Source organism: Artemia sp. Qi Xiang Cuo, chromosome 2 (assembly GCF_049724085.1).
Source record: "Artemia sp. Qi Xiang Cuo chromosome 2, ASM4972408v1, whole genome shotgun sequence".
Lineage (NCBI taxonomy): Eukaryota > Metazoa > Arthropoda > Branchiopoda > Anostraca > Artemiidae > Artemia > Artemia sp. Qi Xiang Cuo.
The window spans coordinates 39914572-39935400 of NC_142795.1; the positions used below are offsets into that span (position 1 = coordinate 39914572).

At 34.9% G+C, this 20829-nt stretch overlaps 1 protein-coding gene and 1 pseudogene across 8 annotated transcripts in view; both read left to right on the forward strand.

Moving 5' to 3' along the window:
• Positions 1 to 17175, forward strand: part of LOC148955221 (1-phosphatidylinositol 4,5-bisphosphate phosphodiesterase classes I and II pseudogene) — a 40757-nt pseudogene extending 23582 nt beyond the window's left edge. For 4 of the 7 annotated variants that reach the window (XR_016142916.1, XR_016142914.1, XR_016142913.1 and 1 more), the window contains exons 2-3: positions 6370 to 6628; positions 11759 to 17175. The product of XR_016142916.1 is annotated as a 1-phosphatidylinositol 4,5-bisphosphate phosphodiesterase classes I and II pseudogene, transcript variant X4 (transcript). Of the gene's footprint in view, positions 1 to 6369; positions 6707 to 7824; positions 7845 to 11758 lie in introns of those variants that run through there. The other 3 variants (XR_016142919.1, XR_016142918.1, XR_016142922.1) reach the window with 3 other exon arrangements.
• Positions 1 to 20829, forward strand: part of LOC148955222 (uncharacterized) — a 79091-nt gene that overhangs the window by 13050 nt on the left and 45212 nt on the right. The window contains exon 2 of the mRNA XM_089106641.1: positions 19319 to 19400. Coding sequence (XP_088962767.1) covers positions 19319 to 19400 — 82 coding nt within the window. The remainder of the gene's footprint in view (positions 1 to 19318; positions 19401 to 20829) is intronic.

A 20829-nucleotide genomic window follows, 5' to 3' on the forward strand; every position in this document is an offset into this window, starting at 1 on the left:
GCTAGTTGTTCTTTGGAGAAAGTGGTATTTACACTCATATGACTTGGTATTTTATCCACTGACTAGGGCCATAGCCTGCCTCCCCCTGAAACCCTGTTCAAAGCCCACAGGAGTTGACCAGCCTCTCACACTATCCAATCTTCAGCCAAACTATACAGATATAAGTCTTCCAGTATTCAGTTGCCCCCTTCTCCTTCTGAACCAAAATCTTAGCTTCAGTCATTACAACCATCCTCACACTCTAACCAAGCCCTGGGCTTTATATTTTCCAATCATTATGTGCCTGTAAAGCAATCTGGAATAAAGCTGTTGCAATGCCTTTACATAAAAATCAGTGTATAGTAATCTTGCAAACCAGTTGCTAGAATTGTAATGGTTTATCCATATGCCAAGCGTATAGACTCCTGATTCCCTATTATGCAAATAAATGTAATAGCATTGTTCTGTAGTACAGGTATAGGATGAATTTTCAAAGGCAGAGTGATTAGTTTTTATTGATGAGCTGTAAAAAATATATACATGTCTGGAGAAACAATCCTAACTTTAAAGCATATGAAAGGAAAATCTGTTTTGATTTGTGGATAATCCCTGAATTATGCATTAATATCTTACTGAGAGCAATGTTAACTGCAATGATTTACTAAGAGCAAATCGGAATTAAGTTATAAAAATATATTACAATTAATTCTAAGGTACTAAACAGACTTTGAATGCTTAATACTTCGTTTCTCAGTTGGTATTTTGTAATCTGGTACTGATGGTTTGGAGAATGCAAAATGCAAGTTAGATGTGTGTTGTTTTTGGGTAACAAGTAGTTTAACTTAAAGGTCTCCTGCAGTGTGGACCATTGCTTTGGAGTGTAAATTTCAAGGAAGGTGGTGTCCATTGATTGTTGAGATAATCCATCAACATGTTATATGCTTTCTTGTTGTAAATTTGATTTATCCAGATTTTGTCTATGCAACTTTTTGGTGTATGGTTGAAATATTGGCATTTTTTATATCATAATTGGCATTTATTTTGAGAGAGTTGATCTACTTATTTGGGTGTTGTTTTTTGCTCCAGAGAGACGAATGGACAGAGAAGTCAACACTGATTGTAATCTAACAAAGTTGCTCTGAGCAACCTCAGAGGCTATAGAAACAATGATAGTTATTTAGAAATTATTAAGTTGTATTTTTGATCCTGCACCCACCTCATTTTCAAAGCAGAGTAGAGCAATTCCACAGTTTTTAATAATCTTCTAAACCAGAAATGGCTACTTTGCCACACTTTCTCTGAGTAGACCTATCTTTTCTGGACATAAAATAGTGAGTCTGCTTTTTGGGGTAAGTATCTTGCAAGTATCAAATGTCAATTAAATTTTGCTGAATCTTCAGTCCCTATTTCCTCTTTGGAAGCCAAATCAGCTGTAACTTTATCAGTGACATTAAATAAATAAAGAGGTTCATTCAACTGAAAGTAAGTTTAACATCAAAACGAACAGAAATTATTATGTATGAGGAGGTTGCCCCTCCTCAGTTACTTGCTCTTTATGCTAAACTTTTTTTTTTAGAAGTTTTAAATAAAGCTTATTTTCTAATTAAATGACCCTTGTGTTTTAGGAGTCATTATTCAAGAATTGGGACAAAAAGTCAAATTTTAGGATAAAGAATGAGGTATTTAATAGGGGGCAACCCCCTTCATATACGTAATAACTTCTGTTCATTTTAAATTTTGATGTTGCTCCTTACTTTCCGTTGAAAAAACTTGTTATTTTTGTTTAGTTTCTGATCGTTTATAAGTAATGCTGGGAAGTACGGCTTCCCCTACGGAAAATCCCTTCTTGGAAAGTTCCTCTTACGTAAAATACAACCCCCCCCCCCCAAGACAATTCCATACTAGCTGAAAGTTTCTTGCAGACAATAGTGGGTGAAATTTTTTTAAGCACACTTTCATTTGAAAAAGACTTTAATTTCTGATTATTTTTAAAATTTTGCTAGAAATTCCCTCCTCCATAGAAGTTTTACTGCAAATACCCCCCCCCCCCCCTCACCACCTAGTAGACAGTTGCTCCTGAAGAAAATTCCATCTGGAGAATTTCTCCAGTAGAAAATACACCCCCCCCCCAGACAATTCTTCTTAACATCTTCACATGTAAAATTGGGTCGGCAAAGAGAAAGTAAAACAAATAGAAAGAATTTTGTGTAGGAATTCTGGAAAATTCTTCCTGGAAAGTTTACCCACCAGAAACTTCCCTCCCCACAGAAAATTTTCCCTGTAAAAAATACTCCCAGCAGAAAATTCATCCCTTCCCAAAAATACTTGTATACTTCCCTAAAACAAATACTATACATAAACAATTGGCAGATTTCATGACTTATAGACCTTCCTCCAGAGGCTTGGGGGGGTCATGTTATCCCCAAAGGCATAGTTACTGGGCTTTTCAACTATGCTGAACAAAATGGCTATTGTAAAATTTTGATCAGACAACTCTGAGTAAAAGAAGGGGCATGGGAGGGGGGCTAGTTGCCCTCCGATCTTTTTGTCATTTAAAAAGGGCACTAGAACTTATGATTTCCGTTCGAATGAGCCCTTTCTCGATTATATAGGACTACTGGTACGATGCGATCCTAGCATGGTTTTTAGAAACTGAAGTTTGGCTGTATTTTACAGTTAGAAGAGAGGTGAGTGTAGCAAGCCCATTTTAGCCCTCTAATCATACAGATTGAAAATGTTTGTCTGATTCCACTTCAAACAAGTTGCACTTACCTTTCTTCTAAAAAGTAGTAGATGTTGGGAGAGGGGTTTGTAAGGATTATGCACTCCTTGCATCTACTGAACCAAAATCATTACTAACTGTAGATGGCAGCACTCTCGAACACGTAGGAAAAAAAACTCCATTTTATATCTGTGAAATTTGTTTTTATTATTATAATAAAAAAAACATTTTGGCAATGGTGGAAACTGATCTTTACACACAAATGGAGAAAAGAAAGCTGGGCAGAACAATTTCAGATATATTTCCAATACAGGCTGTAACATTCTGGAATCAAACAGTTGCTACCACAAAGGAAAAACTACTTTTAGAGAAACCAAAACTCTAAAAAACGGAATTTCGATAACAACAGATACACCAAAAGAATTATTTTTTGTGCTTATTTGAAAAGTATAAATTTAATTAAATTTAATGATACCCATCCCAAGCTATGAGGCTGAGAAGATTTGCCTGATTTTCGACAAAGAGGGGAAATACTCCCCAAAAGTCAAGTGATCTGAACAAAAACCACCATCAGATTCAGCATATCAGAGAACCCTATTGTAGAGATTTCAAGCTCCTATCTACAAAAATGTGGAATTCTGTATTTTTTGGCAGAAGAAAGATCAGGAATGCATGTTTATTTGCTTGTTTTTAATTTTTACTCAGGAGTGATCGTATCAAACCAATGGTCCTAGAAGATCGGGAGAGAGCTCATTTGAACAAAAATCAAAAGTTCTAGTGCTCTTTTTAAATGACCAAAAGGATTGGAGGATACCTGGCCTCTCTCCAATGCCCACTTCCCCCAGAGACATCCGATCAAAATTTCAGATAGAAATTTATTTAAGTATAGTTTATAGGTCCAATAACTATGCTTTTGGTGATTACATGGCCCTCCATAGCCCCTGGTAAAAGTTACGCAATTTGCCCATATTGTTCATATATAGTATTTGATATTGGGAAATATATTATTTTTGGGGGTATTTTTCTGCAGGGAGGGAGAGGAATTTTCCGTGGGAGAGGAATTTTCCGTGGGAGAGGAAAGTTTCTGGGGGGAATTTTCCAGGATAAATGTTACACGGGGAGTGAGGGAAGGGGGTTTTCTGGCGTGATTTGAAAAACAGTCAGAAATTTAATTAAAAAACAAGTTTTTCAACTGAAAGTAAGGGCCAGCATGGAAGCTTAAAATGAACAGAAATTATTGTGTATATGAGGGGGGCTGTCCCTTCCTCAACCATCGCTCTTTACACTAAACTTGGACATTTTGTCCTGATTCTTTAGGAAAGACTACTCAAACACAAGGGCCATTGATTTTTAATGAGAAGTATTTTTAAAAGAGCTTCAAGGCTTTAGTGTAAAGAGTGCAGGTGGTGGAAGGGGTAGCCCCCCTCATATACAGAATAAGATCTGTTTGTTTTAAGTTTTAATATTGCTCTTAACCTTTAGTTGAAAAATTTGTTTTTTATTTAATTACATATAGGCTTCTGTAATTTAATATAATAAATCATCCCATCAGGTCTGAGGTGTCTGAGACTTCCTGTAAAAACCACAGGAGTTTTACCTTACCCTTTTTCACAATAACTTAATATTTGTAGGGAAAAATCTGGATTAAATATAACTTTTGCAACAGCATTCTTATAGTAAAGAGTGAACCTCTGCCCATAGTAACTGAAAGTTAAAAAGGCATTACAAAAAACTGTAAATAAGCAAGCATCGTAACTTGAAGCCAATTAGGAATGGTAACAGTTATTTCGGCTAATCTTAACTGAAAATTTTTATTACAAAAACAAATTTATCGGAGCTCCAAATAAGAGCCTGGAACCCCTCGATAATAGTTTCGGATCGAAATGAAAATTGCAACATTGGAATAACCACTGCCAAAAACTCCATATAGGAGAATTAAAATCTCTTTTTTTGCATGGGGAGCTCTGGTGCATCTTTTTCTTTTTTTTTACCTGGAGGAATCGTACCAAGTCAGTGATTATAGAATGTTGGGAGAGGGTTCATTTGAAAGGTAATCACCATACCCAGAGCCTTGTTTAAGTAACCGAAGATAATTTTAAAACAAAATGCAGCTTTTGTCAAAAACTACATCTTAAAATACAATATGATATAACATAGGTATCTTTTGAGTATTTTTCATAGTATTCCTTGTATTATAAAATACAAAAAAAGTTTGCATTTTATTATAATTTGCCAGGCGGAAAATAATGTTTGAAATTTTAATAATCCTAGTAGGGGGCGATAGCTCCAATTGTGATATTGAAATAATACCACAAATTTTTGTAAATTATATTAACTACACATCTTGAATTTTTTTTTCTTCAATTTTTTTAAATCTATATATTTATCATAAGACAGTATTTCATAAACGGTAAAAAAAAAAATTGTGTGCACCTCCTCAAAGATACCGAGGATAATGTGACAAAATTTCAGATTTTTTTAGGGGACATTTAAGAGAGGTGCGAAGTAACACGGTGCTAATTTATAAGAAAAAAGAAATAAATAGTTCTGACGGAAGTAAAGAGCGAAGTGGAAACTTAAAACGAACAAAAATTATTGTTTTGTAGTTTTTGGAACATGTATCTGCAATGCTGGTTCAAATAAAGTGACTTTGGTATTTCCCTATATTTGTAGAAAGCTTTATTGAAAACTCAAATTGCTTGAGCTTTTTAGATCTGCATGCTTCTTCAGGATTTTTTGTTCCTAACCTGTGTTTTTTGTGTCTCTTTGGTGTGCTCGGTAAAGTGCCTGTTTTGCATAATTCAACAAATATAGGGTAACAAGACGAGTCAGTTTGATTGAACCAGCATTACAGATATATGTTGCATGAACTGTGAAGCAATAATTTTTGTTCGTTTTAAGTTTCAACTTCACTCTTTACTTCCATCAGAAAAACTTTTTTTTTAGAAAACCGTAAGGGGTTGAATAGCATTATTAATATCGGAAATATCTTTCGGTTAAGATGGTTATATCGTATTTGCATGTTTTGTATATTTTCTTTCTTTATATTTAGCTTTACTTTTGCTGTTGTAAAAATATTACACAATAAATAAAGTCGTATTTCGTAACCTTACTATCTTTAGTAATAAAACCGTATTTATTAAAAAACTTTTTCTTTCATGCAAAAATCCTGAAGTACAAAAAACTGGAATCACATTCAGTAATCATTATTCAGTAATCACTGGAATTCAGTAATCATTTCATTTTGAACCTAAAATTCTTGCAATTTCGACACATAAAAAAAGAGAAGAGGCTGTAGCTGTATATAACCTAAACGAAAATCCTTGCTACTAAAACAATTGTGATTGAGTAAGGATTAGGCTTGGATTTTGAGAGGATATTACCAGTGCGTTATCCCATCATTATTGTCAATAACTTGTCTGTGCTTGGATTTCACCCCCTCTCTTAAACACGGGAGAATGCTTTTTTATCAGACATACCGAAAGCCACAAATATTGGAAATACTGTCGTAATTTTAAACTATAAACTGAATTTATATTGCATGAAAGAAAGAGATCTCAAAGATCAATTACTGAATTGTTCTTATCATGTTTGCGGTTCTTATCTCTTCTATATTAATAAAAGCGGAAATTGTGGCGGGTATACTGATTCATTGCATTCTCTTCCAGGGCGATCTTCTTAAAAATCTCCTTGATTTGCTTCTTTTTATCAAGTAATTGAGTGCGCCGGTTTTCTGAGCTAGAAACAAAATCGGAGGAGCACGAGAATAAGGCGTCAGAGAAACAACTCTGAGAGTAGTTCTTTTGATCGATTCCAGATTAGTTCTGTTGATTTATACGAAAGTGGGAGAAATCAACAAGTGGATGAGCTCTTAAAACTGATTGAAATGGTGTTTTTTTGAACAGCTATGGCTTAGTGACATCCCACGTAAGGTGTTAGTTATTGCTATCTCTAGTGAGCCTCACTATGTTTTAAAATCTAAAGCAAGACTTGGTATTTTCTTAGGTTTGTTTGAAAAAGGAAACAGTTAATAAATCATTTGGCTATATTATTGTCGTACCTTGTTGAGCTGTCCGAAAGTAAAAGCACACATATGGTCGTTTTTATCTCACGGTAACGCTGCAGTTTTTAATGGTTTGCAGAATTTTTTTTTATATTATTTATCATCAAATGTTTTGTCATAATGCCAATTACAAAGAGAAAAACCTCTAGGACTATATCCTTGTATAAGCGGGGGTGGGGGCGGGGATGCGGTTAAGCTGAAATAACTGAAAATCGCCACCAGCATTCAAAGAAATAAACTTCTGCAAGTGACTGGCACATGGTCACTAATTTGTATAGGGGGGGGGGGATCTATTAAGATCAAAGCAAACAGAAACAGACGATTACATAAAAATCATGGGAATAATAGTAAGAACATAAGATTTAAGGGGGAGACAGATTTTTCCTTCTAACGTGACTTAGGGAACGTATGTTTAAGAACCCCCTATTTTGATTATAATTGCTCCCCCTATCTGAAAAGATACTCCTTCCCCCACACATCCTTTTTTGTGAAATAACCTCCTGTTTACCTATCTTGAAAAAAGCAAACTTCTTTGCTCTTGGAACTAGAAGTTATATGTTACATTTTGTTCATAATTTTTTGGACAGAAAAGGTTAGCTTCGCTTTGCATAGAAATGACAGCTTTCTTTCAAGAGTTCAAATTAAAAAAAAAGAGAAGACAGATTGTAACGATTACATTATTCAACGGAATCATATAGGCTTACTTTTGCTTATAGCAAATAAGGTTATATTTAGCTGCCTCTGAGCTAGCGGTAGTGAATTATTTTTTTGTGATCGCCGATATCAGCTAGAATTGAAAAAATTCTTCAAAAAAGCAAACTATGTATTAAATAGTTTGCTTAAATAGTATTTAAAACTTTGCTTAAGAATTTCTAAGTTATAACTTCGGTTGCGTTCTTCCAAAGCTCTGGTTGAAGAAGGTACGACAATACTAGGCAGCTGATTAACTAGCAATGAGTGACCTCAGTTTGTGTTTCCTGGTTGCTATGAATTTTTACATGTTGGTAAAGTTAAAACAGCTTTGAAAAAAAAAAATAATAGTGAGGCTCCTTGGGAACAAATTCCGTACATTACAATAAGGTGACGAGAATATATTCTAATATTTACATATTTGTTCATTTGTAATGATTTAATAGAAAAAACTGTTAACTCATAAAATGTAACTTTTAATGCTGAGTTGAAATAAAATATGAAGAAATTAAATCTCTGAATATATAGACAACCGTGTCTCAGAAGCCGCTTTACCAGAAACAAAAAAATTTATGTTGGTTCAGCAAGAAAATTTTAGCACAGGGTGTCCAGGGTGAAAATTCGGTATCACTTTCTTGATTTGCCAAGTAACAATAAAGTTTTCAGTGACTGCATACACCAATAAATATAGGGAAAAAATAGCTTTCATTTACTGTATCAGCACACGTACGCTCTACTAGGTGATGCTTCGGGTTTGTTAGAAAAACTTGACTTCCACGCACCTAAGGGATTTTCTTTCCTTCGCTTTATTCTCATTTGAGAATCCCTCTTCTCTTTGGTGACTGATCTTTACGGGCAAATGCTTATACTAATCAGTATTCATTAGAGGTAGGTTTCTCTGACACAAAAACTTATCTTTATACCATTTAGACAGAAAACCATATTCCATGGTTTGGTGAACTTGGTACCATGACTTACACTCACGTTTATGGCGTGGTGCAAAATATGTATAACAACTAGTTTATTTTTTAATTGTGATTGTAAAATGTTGGAATATAAAGTATAAGAATGCACATCGCTTGATACCAAGCATCACTGGTTGTTAGGCATGGAAACCTGTAATTGAAAAAAATACCACAAATAACAAGATCAGGCAGAATCTGGTTCACTCTGGAATATTCAATTTTATTACGATCATTTGAATGAAACTCGAAGCAGTGCAAAGTGGATCAACTTTTCTGAGGAAGATCACTTAACAGAATTTGGAAAAGGTGGATCAGTAATTTCAACTTACTTTTTTCGCAAGGACTTCCTTTTTCTCGTTCACCTCGTGCGCAATAATGAAATACCCATCGTTGATGAATTTGACTGAAATCCACCAGTTATTGTTTCAGGAGATTGTTACTCTCCTCCTTGTTGCTGTTTCAGGATCGTTTGGACCTTCAACTTCAATTGACAATGATTACGAACGTGAAATGACTGGAAGCGGCCATATGATCATATGGGTGAAAATTGGAATATAATTTTCCTTGAAAGGTCGTCTCATTGCATGCTGAAGTAACTAAACTCTAACGTGGAAATCGTTAATTTTACTGTAAATTTAGTTATACATTTCATTTGTGTAGGGATGTGTCAGACCCGGGTAGATTGGGACTCGGCTCTGCTTGGATTTTCATAAGGGGAGAACACATTTTATGTTCAAATGTGACTTACACTCTGATGTACATAACCTAAAATGAATAGTGCAAAGTTCTTTTTTTTTAATTTGATGACAATTTTTACAAGAACTAAAGTTGAGTTTTGTCCACTGGAGGCAGAAATTCTACTCTTCTCCAAAGTAACTATGACTGACATTTCTTTTTATGTTTCCGAGTCTAAGTCACGTTTTCAAAAAACAAGTAGTCAGGAAAAGCTTAATTAATCTTTTTAAATACACCTAGTTCATGACCAAATACTTTAGGTTCTTACCTTTCAAATGATGCATTCACAAGTCCAAAACTGCAATTTTTAAAATTTCGACCATATGTAAAATAGTGAATTTTCATCCTCGAAAGCCCTACCCTGACATTTTTGGAGGGTGAGTGGGTGGTTTCATTTTAATTTTTTGGGCAATATTTTCAAATATCTATATCACATATGCAGTCAATTTGTTCTGCCTTGCCGCCCTGAGCTATCCTAACTTGCATAGCGTATAAGTCACGCTATGGTAAAAATTAAACTTTTGTAGTAAGCATTTTAGTAAATTTATCTACAATGTTCGACTATTTATACATCCTTGTTTTTATTGAGTATAAAATGGAGAAAAGCAGTTTATTTTTACGCTGAAAGTATAAATGAATAAAGAAGATGTTTTAAACTAACGTGTATGAAATGTGTCTTTTTTTTCTTTTTCCTGAGATCCGTTTTTTCTGCTAAGGATTTGCTACCTTTTTTTCTAGCATGGATGTTGCTAATATGGAAATTTTGTGTAGATAAACTGAAATGCGGAAAGTTTTCATTTTGTTACCATATTTATTTATATTCTTGAACCATCTGACGTTTTTTTAACTAGGTAGTAGTAAGCCTCGTAACATTTAAAAATAACAACGTGGTCTACTAGGAAACCAATATATAATTTTTTAGCTTGGTAAAGCGACTTACGCCCTCGTATCTCAAACAGAGAAAGTGATCAACGAAATAATGTAACTCTTTGACATGGTTTAATTTCTAAATTTAGCCTACCTGTAAACAAGAGATCTATAAAAAGAGTACATGTGTACAGTCAAAATATCTTGTTACTCTAGTTCAGAACCTGTACATGCCCAGTATTTGTCACATTTAGCCAGCATTAGTTCTTAAGACTCCTATTACTACAATCTCGTCGCAGTATCAAGCCTTCTAAGGTAGACACGCTGACTAACGCTCGCCCTCTCTCATATCCACTTTAAAGCTTTGGCTGTGGCCACCTCATGTTAAATATTTAACTATTTTAATTCCTTTTTAACTCTCGTCTCATCTTTATCTGGGACGGTCGGTCGCTCCCCTGCCCGCTTGTAACTCAGTGCGATCACACCACTACTAGCTATTCTATATGTTTCAAATTTTACACTACATAGTAAAGATTTTAGCCAATAATTCAAATTGTGCATCCTTTTTACCTAGCCCGATTTGATTATGCTCTAAAGCCTTTTTTTGCGCAATTCTTACAAGTACTGAAAACACCCTTTTAAAGAATTTTGACATACGGTTGTCTTTGCTTAATAATTTCCGTACATAAGCTAGAATGAATTACGGTAGCGTTTATACTAAATTTAAGTAGTTCTACGCTTATAGAATTTGATTTTTCTTATTCGTAGTATTCCATTAAAACCAAAAAAAAGGAGTTTATACCTGCTTTATCTTTAAAAAGAAGCCGCTAGGACAGCTATGCTGTGGGAGCTTATCTGTGCACAGGGATACTCCCCCCAAGGCTAACCAAACTGACCGGCCTCCTCCATATCTTCCTATGTCCATATATGCAATGATATCTACCTTGATAATCTTCCAGTTGAACTAGACAGAAAATATTCGATATCAGTGTCAACTTCTATTTCAGAGAGGATAGCGTTTTCAAAGTCACTTTTTTTTTAGCTTTGTCCTCTAGATACGATTCAATTCTATGAATTGGATAACTCATATCGAAATGGCAGGAGTAAATATTGATAAGAATGAATTTAAAAGTTTGTGCTATCAAACAGCTTATTCTATGCCACTTAACCTGTGGAGGGGCTCTGATATAGAATATAATGCTCACTTTTGAACTTCATTTGTAAAGTAGATTTTAAAGATTCCAACCATTTTAACAAGCCCTTAATTCTCTGCCACTTATTCTGTGACGCTCGTAATTCTTTAGAAGTCGGCAAGAGTTTTGTCATTTCCGTTTAATCTTTAGTCAAAGCCAATAATATTTGTGAATTCTAAGGATTGTGCTTTTTGGCCATCCATCTGGGTCCAAGACGATAATTAGGTTGTCCCCCAATGGGGTGGGAAGAAGTCAGAAGCAAGGATTTAAAGGAAATTGGAACTTCAGGTTGAAGATTGGTAACGAGTGAAGCTCTGAATAGATTGGGGTGGAGGGCGAGCGTGCGCAGCTGTGTTGGCCTCAGGTGGCCTGGTGCTGCAGTGAGTTAGTAGTAGTAGTACCTCTTTTTAGTGAAGATCCCGTCCCTAAAACTAAACGCCTTAAAAAAAACAAAAAAAAAACACCACATAAAGGGTAAGGTAACTTCCCAAACTTTTATTCTTCTGTTGATATTCTCGTCATCTTAACCATCAAAATTATGCAGGAAAATGGCGAGTGCAAAGCAAGGAGTTCATGTAGTGAAGCTGAAGCCTGTATCTTTGGATCCATCTCTTATAAAAGGTGAAAAATTCATCAAGTGGGATGAAGATTCGCCTCTTTTAACCCCCGTTACATTGAAAGTTGATGAAAATGGTTTTTTCCTGTCTTGGACTGGGCAGCGCGGTGAAACTGATTTTTTGGATATAAGTTTCATTCGGGATACTAGAACAGGAAGATATGCTAAAACTCCCAAGGATCAAAGTGTTAGGGACCATGCAAACTTCGGATCTAATGATAGTCTTGAAGATAAAACTGTCACAATTTGTTATGGCAATGACTTTGTGAATGTCCGGTTTGTGAATTTTAGTTGTGGTAGTAAGGATGTTGCCAAGATTTGGTGTGATGAGATATTGAAAGTGGCCTATAATCTGCTTGCTCTTAATGGATCAGTTGAAATGTTCCTCAAAAAAGCCTATACGAGATTATTATTTAGTGTTGACCGATCTGGATACTTGCCAGTTAGTTCTGTAGTGAAACATTTTGCCTCGCACAAAGAAGATAGGAGACAAGTCGAACGGGCCCTTGAATTGGCTGATGTTTTCAAATCTGCCGGAGGTAAAGAGAAAATCATAGATCCAAAAGATTTTACTTATGACCTTTTTTATCAATTTTACCGCAAGTTGACGGTTCGTCCAGAAGTTGATAAGATTTTTGCCCAAATATGTAAGGAAAAGAAAAAGTATTTAACATCCGATGAATTGGTAGATTTTTTAAATAATGTGCAGAGAGATCCTCGACTCAATGAAATGCTATATCCTTACGCAAATAAGCAAAAGGCCTTAGAAATAGTAAATCAGCATGAACCATCTACAACGCATGGACCTCGTGGGTTACTTTCGCATGAAGGCTTTTTGCGTTATCTTATCAGTGAGGAGTGTTTACCGGTAAAACTCGATAAACTTGATCTCTGTAACGATATGACCGAGCCTTTAGCACATTATTTTATCAATTCTTCGCACAATACGTATCTAAATGGACACCAGTTAAAGAGCAAGTCGTCGTCAGAAATGTATAGACAAGCTTTACTATCAGGTTGTCGCTGTGTTGAACTCGATTTTTGGAATGGGAAATTTATCAATGAACCAATTGTAGTGCACGGTTATACTCTAGTCCAGGATATCCTAGCGAAAGATGCCATTGATGCTATTGCTGAATCTGCTTTCAAGACCTGTGAATACCCTGTTATTTTGTCTTTTGAAAATCATTGTAGCAAACGAAATCAAGCCAAAATTGCCAAATATTGCCGAGAATCATTTGGGGAGATGTTGCTTGACGGGGCAATTGACGGTTATCCACTCGAGCCTGGCTTTCCTTTACCCCCACCTTCACTGCTAAAGCGCAAGATAATAATAAAAAATAAAAAGAAGGCTGATGTCGTTACAAAACCTGATATCATTGATGAAAATGAAGAAGGTGGTGATGACGATGTAATGGAAGAAGCTCCAAGTGATTCAGAGGCAGAAGAGCTTAGTACAGAACAAATGCAGCTGCGACAACGGACAATGACTGAAAAAGGTACTGCCGGTAAAGAAACTGAAGCCGGTGCTGAAATTTCTGCCCTTGTTAATTACGTACAACCTGTCCATTTTCATTCCTTTGAGCAAGCTGAATTAAGACAGAAAAATTTTGAAATGTCCTCCTTTGTTGAAACGCAAGCTATGGCCATTTTAAAAGAGCAACCGGTTGAGTTTGTGAACTATAACAAACGGCAATTAAGCCGAGTTTACCCCCGTGGAACTCGAGTCGAATCTTCAAATTTTATGCCTCATGTTTTTTGGAATACAGGTGTCCAAATGGTAGCACTGAATTTTCAGACTATAGATGTTCCTATGCAGCTAAACTTAGCCTTATTTGAATTTAACAATCGCTGTGGATACCTTCTTAAACCGGACTTCATGCGACGGGAGGACAAAAGGTTTGACCCTTTTTCTCAGTCAACTATTGATGGTATTGTCGCTGCATACGTTTCTATCGAGGTAATATCTGGGCAGCTTCTCTCTGATAAAAGGATTGGGACGTTTGTCGAGGTGGAAATGTATGGAATTCCAGTTGATACATATCGTAAAAAGTTTCGTACAAAGACTATACCTTCGAATGGAATAAATCCGTTGTACGACGAGGATCCTTTTGTTTTTCCTAAAGTGGTTTTCCCGGATCTCGCTTGCCTGCGACTGGCTGTTTATGAAGAGTCAGGGCGCTTCATCGGTCATCGGGTTCTACCTATCAATGCTATGTCTTCAGGTTACAAGCATATCTGTCTTCGTAATGAACTGGGTCAGCCGCTTTGCTTACCTACTATTTTTGTGCATATCATAGTAAAAGATTACGTCCCAGATATTTATAGTGAAATTGTAATGGCATTATCCAACCCTATAAAATATCAAACTCAGCTAGATATTAGAGAAAAAATTTTGAGAAGACTTATGGAAGACTCAGAAGAAATACGACCTATAAACGATGATACTGAACCAAATACACCAGAACTCGACAAGTCCTTGACAAAATCTGCCTCAGTTTCTGGAGATTCGGCTCTAGCACAGCCTACTAGCTCTAATCATACTCCTGTAAAATCCACAAACTCTAATCCAATGCAACAGACAGTAGCCAAGGAAAGGTCATTCGTACCTCCTGAACTTCTTCTCTTATCGCTGACAGAAATTCTTGAAGCTAAATCCGTCTTTAAAAAGAGAGATGAGTACAAAAAAGAGATAAAACAAGTTCGTAGCAAGCTTGAGAAAACATTAAGCAGCTCATCAATGGAATTTGAAGAAAACGGAATGAAAAAGCGGATCGTAAAAACTATTTCTTCCTTGAATATTAAAGACACAGATGAAAAGCGAGGATCAGCTGATAGAAGAGTAGCGGCCGAAATTGATTGTAAAAAGAAAGAGAAGACAATAGCGCTCAAGACTTTTGAATCCTTCTGGAAAAGTGCTTTTAAAGAACTGAAACAGTCTCACAATGAAAATCTCCTGATTTTAATAGATTGGAAGAAAAAAACAGAGGAGGACATAATGAAAAGTATTAAAGCACAAAACAAAGAAAATATGAAGACGCTCAAATTACTCGCTGGAAGAAATAATGACAAAGATAGGATAAAATCTGAAGTGTCTGGTGGACTGATTTCGAAAGGAGTGGAAGACAAGAAAAAGCTGGAAGAGTGTTATCAACTTGTCAAAGCCGGATTAGAAGCTAAGTACAAAGACATTAAAAGTACACTGGAGAGGTGCAAAGAAAAATGTCAGGGTGACCTGGATTGCTGTAACGACGATATTTGGCCCCATAACCTTTATGATATATTTGATTCGGAACGTTACTGGGCTTTGTGATTTTTATTGCGTCTAGTCATCTGGAAGTATTATTTTCTCCATATATGCCAAGTGTTCCTCTTTTTTTTTTTAAATTATAAGTATGTATGTCAAACACAATTAGTGATATTAAAGCTCATAGGAGTTTGTATTTTTCCTTCGTTCTGAAACTTTCACTTGTCAATTGCTTTTAGTACGTTTATAGAATATTGGTGCTTTTTCATTCCAAATGAAGTGGATATTCATTTATTCGTATATTTACTTTCCGTACTACCTGTTTTGTCTAGTTGCTATTTCTTATACTGGTTTAAGAGTTTAAGTTAATAAAATTTGTCGATTAGAATCCTAATTTGTATCCCTACTAGGTATAAATGTCGTCGGTTTTTTTTTTTTTTTTTTTTTTTTTTTTATGTGGCAAATTCAGTATCCCCTCGCTCTGATTATGTTTGTTTTCTTTTCTCTTTCTGTTACCTTCTACTTTTTCCCCCGTAAAGCTTCATTCAGTCTCAAAGCGTGATAGAAAGTGAACAAATTTGCAACATCCATTGCTTATTTAGTATTTGGATTTTAAAATACAAGAAAGGTGTAGAAATAGTAAATCAAAGGTGTAAAAGAATGTAAAAAAAAATAATTGAAAAAGGTAAAACTTGGATAATTTTAATACATGTTTTTTTTTTTGCAAAGATAGGATTTGTAAGGTCTCAGTTTACGGTGTAGAATAACTCAACAGAACAACTCAAAAAGCTAACTGAGGCTTGGCTATATGCAATGAAGTATGTTGTTAGGAACACAATTGTGCTCCCAAGTCCCTTTTATTTATAACTTGGATTTTTTCTGACAAAAAAAACGATGTTCAGTTAAGTTTCCATATACGTCCATACTTCTGTAATTTTCTTTTATATTCTCAGTTATGATTTTCAATCGATGGGGTAAAGACTTCTGAATAAGGTTATTTAGCCTATAGAAATATAGTCAGAAATATAGTCAATATAGAAACTTAGTCAAAACAGTTTAGGTCATCATCAAATATCCATATTGATCTCTTTGGTCTATAAAATGGATCTGGTCTTTATGTGGTTCAGTTTGGCCCCTAAAAACCTTCCACGGAGATTTTTTATTTAAAAAAAGTGGCATCTAAATATTTGCTTGACGAATATAGACCAAAAGCTTGACTACTGCTTTACCGTGACCCAATTGATGAGCCTTGTTCCACCCCACAGTTTGAAAGCGTTTAATACCCCTGAGTTTTCAAATTATGAAAGAGTTATGGAAAATTGACTCAGATTACCAGATGACTATAAAAAAAAATACTTCTATCGAGTCCTTTCACTTTCTATGGAAAGTGGCCTTTGAAGTAAGTGCAGCTCTTTTTTTTTTTTAAACGAAAGCGAAACGAAAGCGAAAGTAAAAAATTCAACAGCTGAAGTTGGTCTGCAAAAATCTTAACAAGTTCACTCATAGGTTGAACTATTAAGTTTATTCATGGCTTAAAGGATTGTACTATCGGAGGTCATTTTTGGCTGTAAAATATCGCATGCAACGGAAAGCAAGTTAACATCTTGGGATAGTGAAAGGTTTACAATTTTATTTCTCGGTATTGACTAGCTATTCTTTCCTCATTTTTAATATCGTTCGAATAATTACGTAGAAGAATGTGTGCTCAGAAAGAAAAAAAATTAAGATTTCCTATTCATTTTGTTGTCTATTCTATCCTAACCATTTGAATGAAAATTTCGTGGTAAAACTTTTATCTCTGTCATTTGTTCATGTATCTTACAGCCCATTGCAAAAGTTTTGTTTTATTGATCATTTTAAAGTTTCTAAAGAAAACTAGCAAAATCAACATAGACGAGTTTTGCAAAGATTGGGCCACTCTGATGTTTATCGGCTGCTTGTTATGTCTTAAAGAAGACAAAAAGTCAACTGAATGTTTTAAAGAAAAGAGAGTTTTGTGTCAAGTACTCTGGGGAAAAAGAATACATGTAAAGAAGGGAAAAGATATTTGCCGCTTGAATTAACTGCTATTGAAAGTTCTGTTACCGCTTCACCAAGTCTTTTTCTTATCAGTTTTTCTTCTTCTGACGGGTCCTTGTACAGTTGTGTGTTCCTACATATAGCGTTTCCATGTATGTTGAAATACTATTTAATTCATACCGTCTAGCCAGATATTACAAGCTGTACATTGCTAGTTCTTGGATTAAAGTTGCTGGTCCAAGATATTTATCCCAAGGCTTTTGGTAAGTATTTTACTGTTAATGCACTCTTGCGTTGTGTTTGACATTTAATACTTATCTTCGTTTTGTTTCTTTTTCAGAGTCTCTATTTTGGTTGTCTGTCCATTTTGTTTGTTTTCCTCCCAATCTTTTAGGGGGTGGGGGGGGGGGCAAGGGAGCCTGTGAATAATCTGGATGATATATTTCCTCCTTTTTTTCCCGTGCTTCGCATTTCTTTTTTGCTTACGGTTTTCGCATGACCGTACAAGTTATCTCTTGAAAAAAAAGAAAACACGTTTAAGGCCTCATGGAGGCTTTCATGGAAAAATGAGAAATTTAAAAGATAAAATCAGAGCTGATCTGTCCATGAAACTTTTTTTTCGTTCTTTTGTCTATGTTGAGGGCTCACAAGGGGGGAGTGAACGCATCCTTAGAGATACGAGAAATTATTTCTCGAGACAGTTTTGAAAAGAATTGCCTAATATAGGGGTACGTGTAGTAGTATTTCGACGGAAATATTGTACTTAATCTAAACAAGGTTCGATATCGTGCTTGATTTCAAGCAATGTTAGCACTTCTAAGTTTCAGTTTCGAACTATAGGAAAACAAAGTCTTTCCGTGCTGCATCATCGGTATTGGGTTTTTCGCTAGTGCTAAGTTCTTTGAAATTTTGGTCTCAATAAAATCTAGAGTACTCCATGGTGATCTCCCAGAGTTGTCTCATTAATAAAAATTGATAACACTGTTTTGAGGGGTTCAGTAGAATACTGATAATCAGCGTTCGAGTGGATACACCACGAGAGGTGTGTGCATGTAAAAAGGCTGGGAATCATAGTCTACATGCAATTCATGCTCTAAAAATGCACACTTGCTATGCCTTTTTAAATACCTTAGCACGCTGTAATAAATATGTCGTTTGGCTAATGCAAACGTTGAAAGGATAACCTGAAGGTAGTTTTATACCTAATTTTTGTTTGATCGAAGTGATACGTTAAGGTGCAGGAGGAGATTCCTCTTGAATAGTTGTTTATGATTTATATGTACGTTTTGTTTGTCTTTCCTCTTGTTTTGTTTTATTAAGCTTTGCTTTTATTATGATGTTAGCTTTTCTATGCTTTTCAAATAATACACTTGACCGGGCAACTGAAGTCAAGTGTATCAGTTTATCAACCTTAAGTCAACGTTAGTCAAGTGTATCAACCTTAATCAGTTGACTAAGTTGCTTATAATTTAGAGAGTTCCCGTATCTGCTACTTTAAGTAATTCTTATTTCCTGAGATTTGAAATTGCATTACCCTTACTAAAGTTAGCCCTTTACGGTATGACTCAATGATCCTCTAGTTCAAGGGTGAAACTCCATCTGCGGCATGATTGTATAAGAAATAAGTCCAAAATTCCCTTTTTATCCGAATTTTAATTTGTCTGAGGGTTTAATTTATGTAGAATTTGTTTTACATGTCTAAAACTTGTGACTGTTTAATCAAGATATACATTTATATAAGAAAAAAATTCATGCAAAACATCGTATGTAAAGTCCATGAAGTAAGCCTTTCAGAATCCAATAAGCACACGTCCCCTTTTTACGGTTATAAGGTGTTAGTGTCAAATTACTAGATTGACTCTATTTTGTATTTTTACAATAACATTGCCAAAAAAAGGATTAGTACAAAAAAATGCAAAAGCTTTTTCATCATCCTGAACTAAATAATTTAAAGTTTTTTTTAAGAAGTTTGTTCTTAAAAACCTGTCCACCAGAAGTGTGTTGCATTAAAATGTAGAGCCAACAGTTAATCTTCGAATTAAAATTCTCCCTTGTTTCTATTTACCAACTTGGTCAAAGTGGCATATGAACGGCCCAAATCTGTCAGGTAGGGTTATGTACAATTGCTGATTTGCAGTTTTCATGGTGTGCGTTACATCTCCTTATTTTTTGCTTCTGTTGAAACTTTTACCTTCCGAACTTTACAAGGTCTTTTCTTTCAGAAGTGTACTAGGAAAGTCCATTACCGAAATGGCTGATAACGATCATACACGTCTCTTCAAAAATAAAGGAAAAGATCTGGAGGTAAGATCCAATCTCTTTTCTTATTTTATCGAACTTAGTTCCAGGTAATTTTTTTTTAGGCAAAAGTGCGTTGTATTTCTTACTGTGGAGTGAAAAATTGTGGCCTGTGTAAGTTGACTGGGGAGTCAACTATTTCGGAGTAAAACGATCTTTACGGAGTGGCATATTGCTTTCAACCCGTGCGTTGGTTATTGTGAACTAACAAATTGTTTATTTGAATATTTGACATATTTTCTGTTTAATTTTCAAAGTTATATTAAATATAAGAATATGTAGCAATAGCGATTTGAATTTAGATTACAATTAAATGAAATCAAAACGAAAAAAAAAAATCACAAGTAAAAGGTAATGACAATTTTTTTTTGTTGAGTAGCGACAAAAGTAAGATAAAGTATCTTACATTGATAGCTCTCTAGTTTATTTTTTGTAGCAGCATAATCCTTAGAACACTTCTATCAGCGTTGTTGTTGAGGAGGAGTGTCACAGTCAGTCTTTAAAAGTGTAATTTCTTCAAAATTCGTGTGGGGACTATATATTCAGCGCAAATAAGATATGGATAGCCGAACTTCTTCGGGATTTCTTCATCTCTAGTGATAAGCGATGTTCACGTGGCTGTTAGTAGGCCTGTGAACTTCTAATTGCAAACAAGCAATAGATTTGTAAGAGTGGTGACACATGAGAAAGACTTCGTCTTAATCCTGGGAAATCATTATATCTGTTTAGGCAAGAAATTTTCCTTGTTCAAATACATACTTAGCCAGTCAAGCTTATGCTCTATCATCTATTTAAAAAAAAAATTCTTCTTCATGATCAGTGTCACGAGTTTGATTCTATTGCAAGTTTGGTTGTGAGCAAGCTCAACAAAGATGAAAATAGAGAGATAAATGCAAAGAAAAAACAAAATAGCACTGTACCTAAGCTTTGATGGATAATACAAATTTAGGTACCCGAGAATATTTGAATACAACTTATCTTCTTTTCACGTATTATATAATACATTTTCATCTCTTTTAATAAATGTCGGTAGAATAGTTCTATGAAATTAATCATTTTTCTCATTGCCTTTTTTTAGTTTTTAACGAGATGACTAACTTCGAGTATAAACTATTTATTCAACTGGATTTTTGTATATGTGTTATAAAAAGCCCATTTCTTGTTTTAAGGTATGTTTAATCAGAAAAGGTTGAAATTTGTGATACAAAAAGTGTTTTGGTATAAGTATATTTTGGTACTACCAAGGGCTCAAATGTCTATTACCAACCTTTAAATTGGCTTCAAAATAGATTTGATAAAACTACTGTGTATTCTTCTTAGTGATAAGAGATATTTATTTAAAAAAAAAATCAATATCACAACCTAACAAAGGGCCGAATTTGAACTTCGGAGTCGACAAATCATATGGCTACACGAGAACTGGCAAAACCAACAA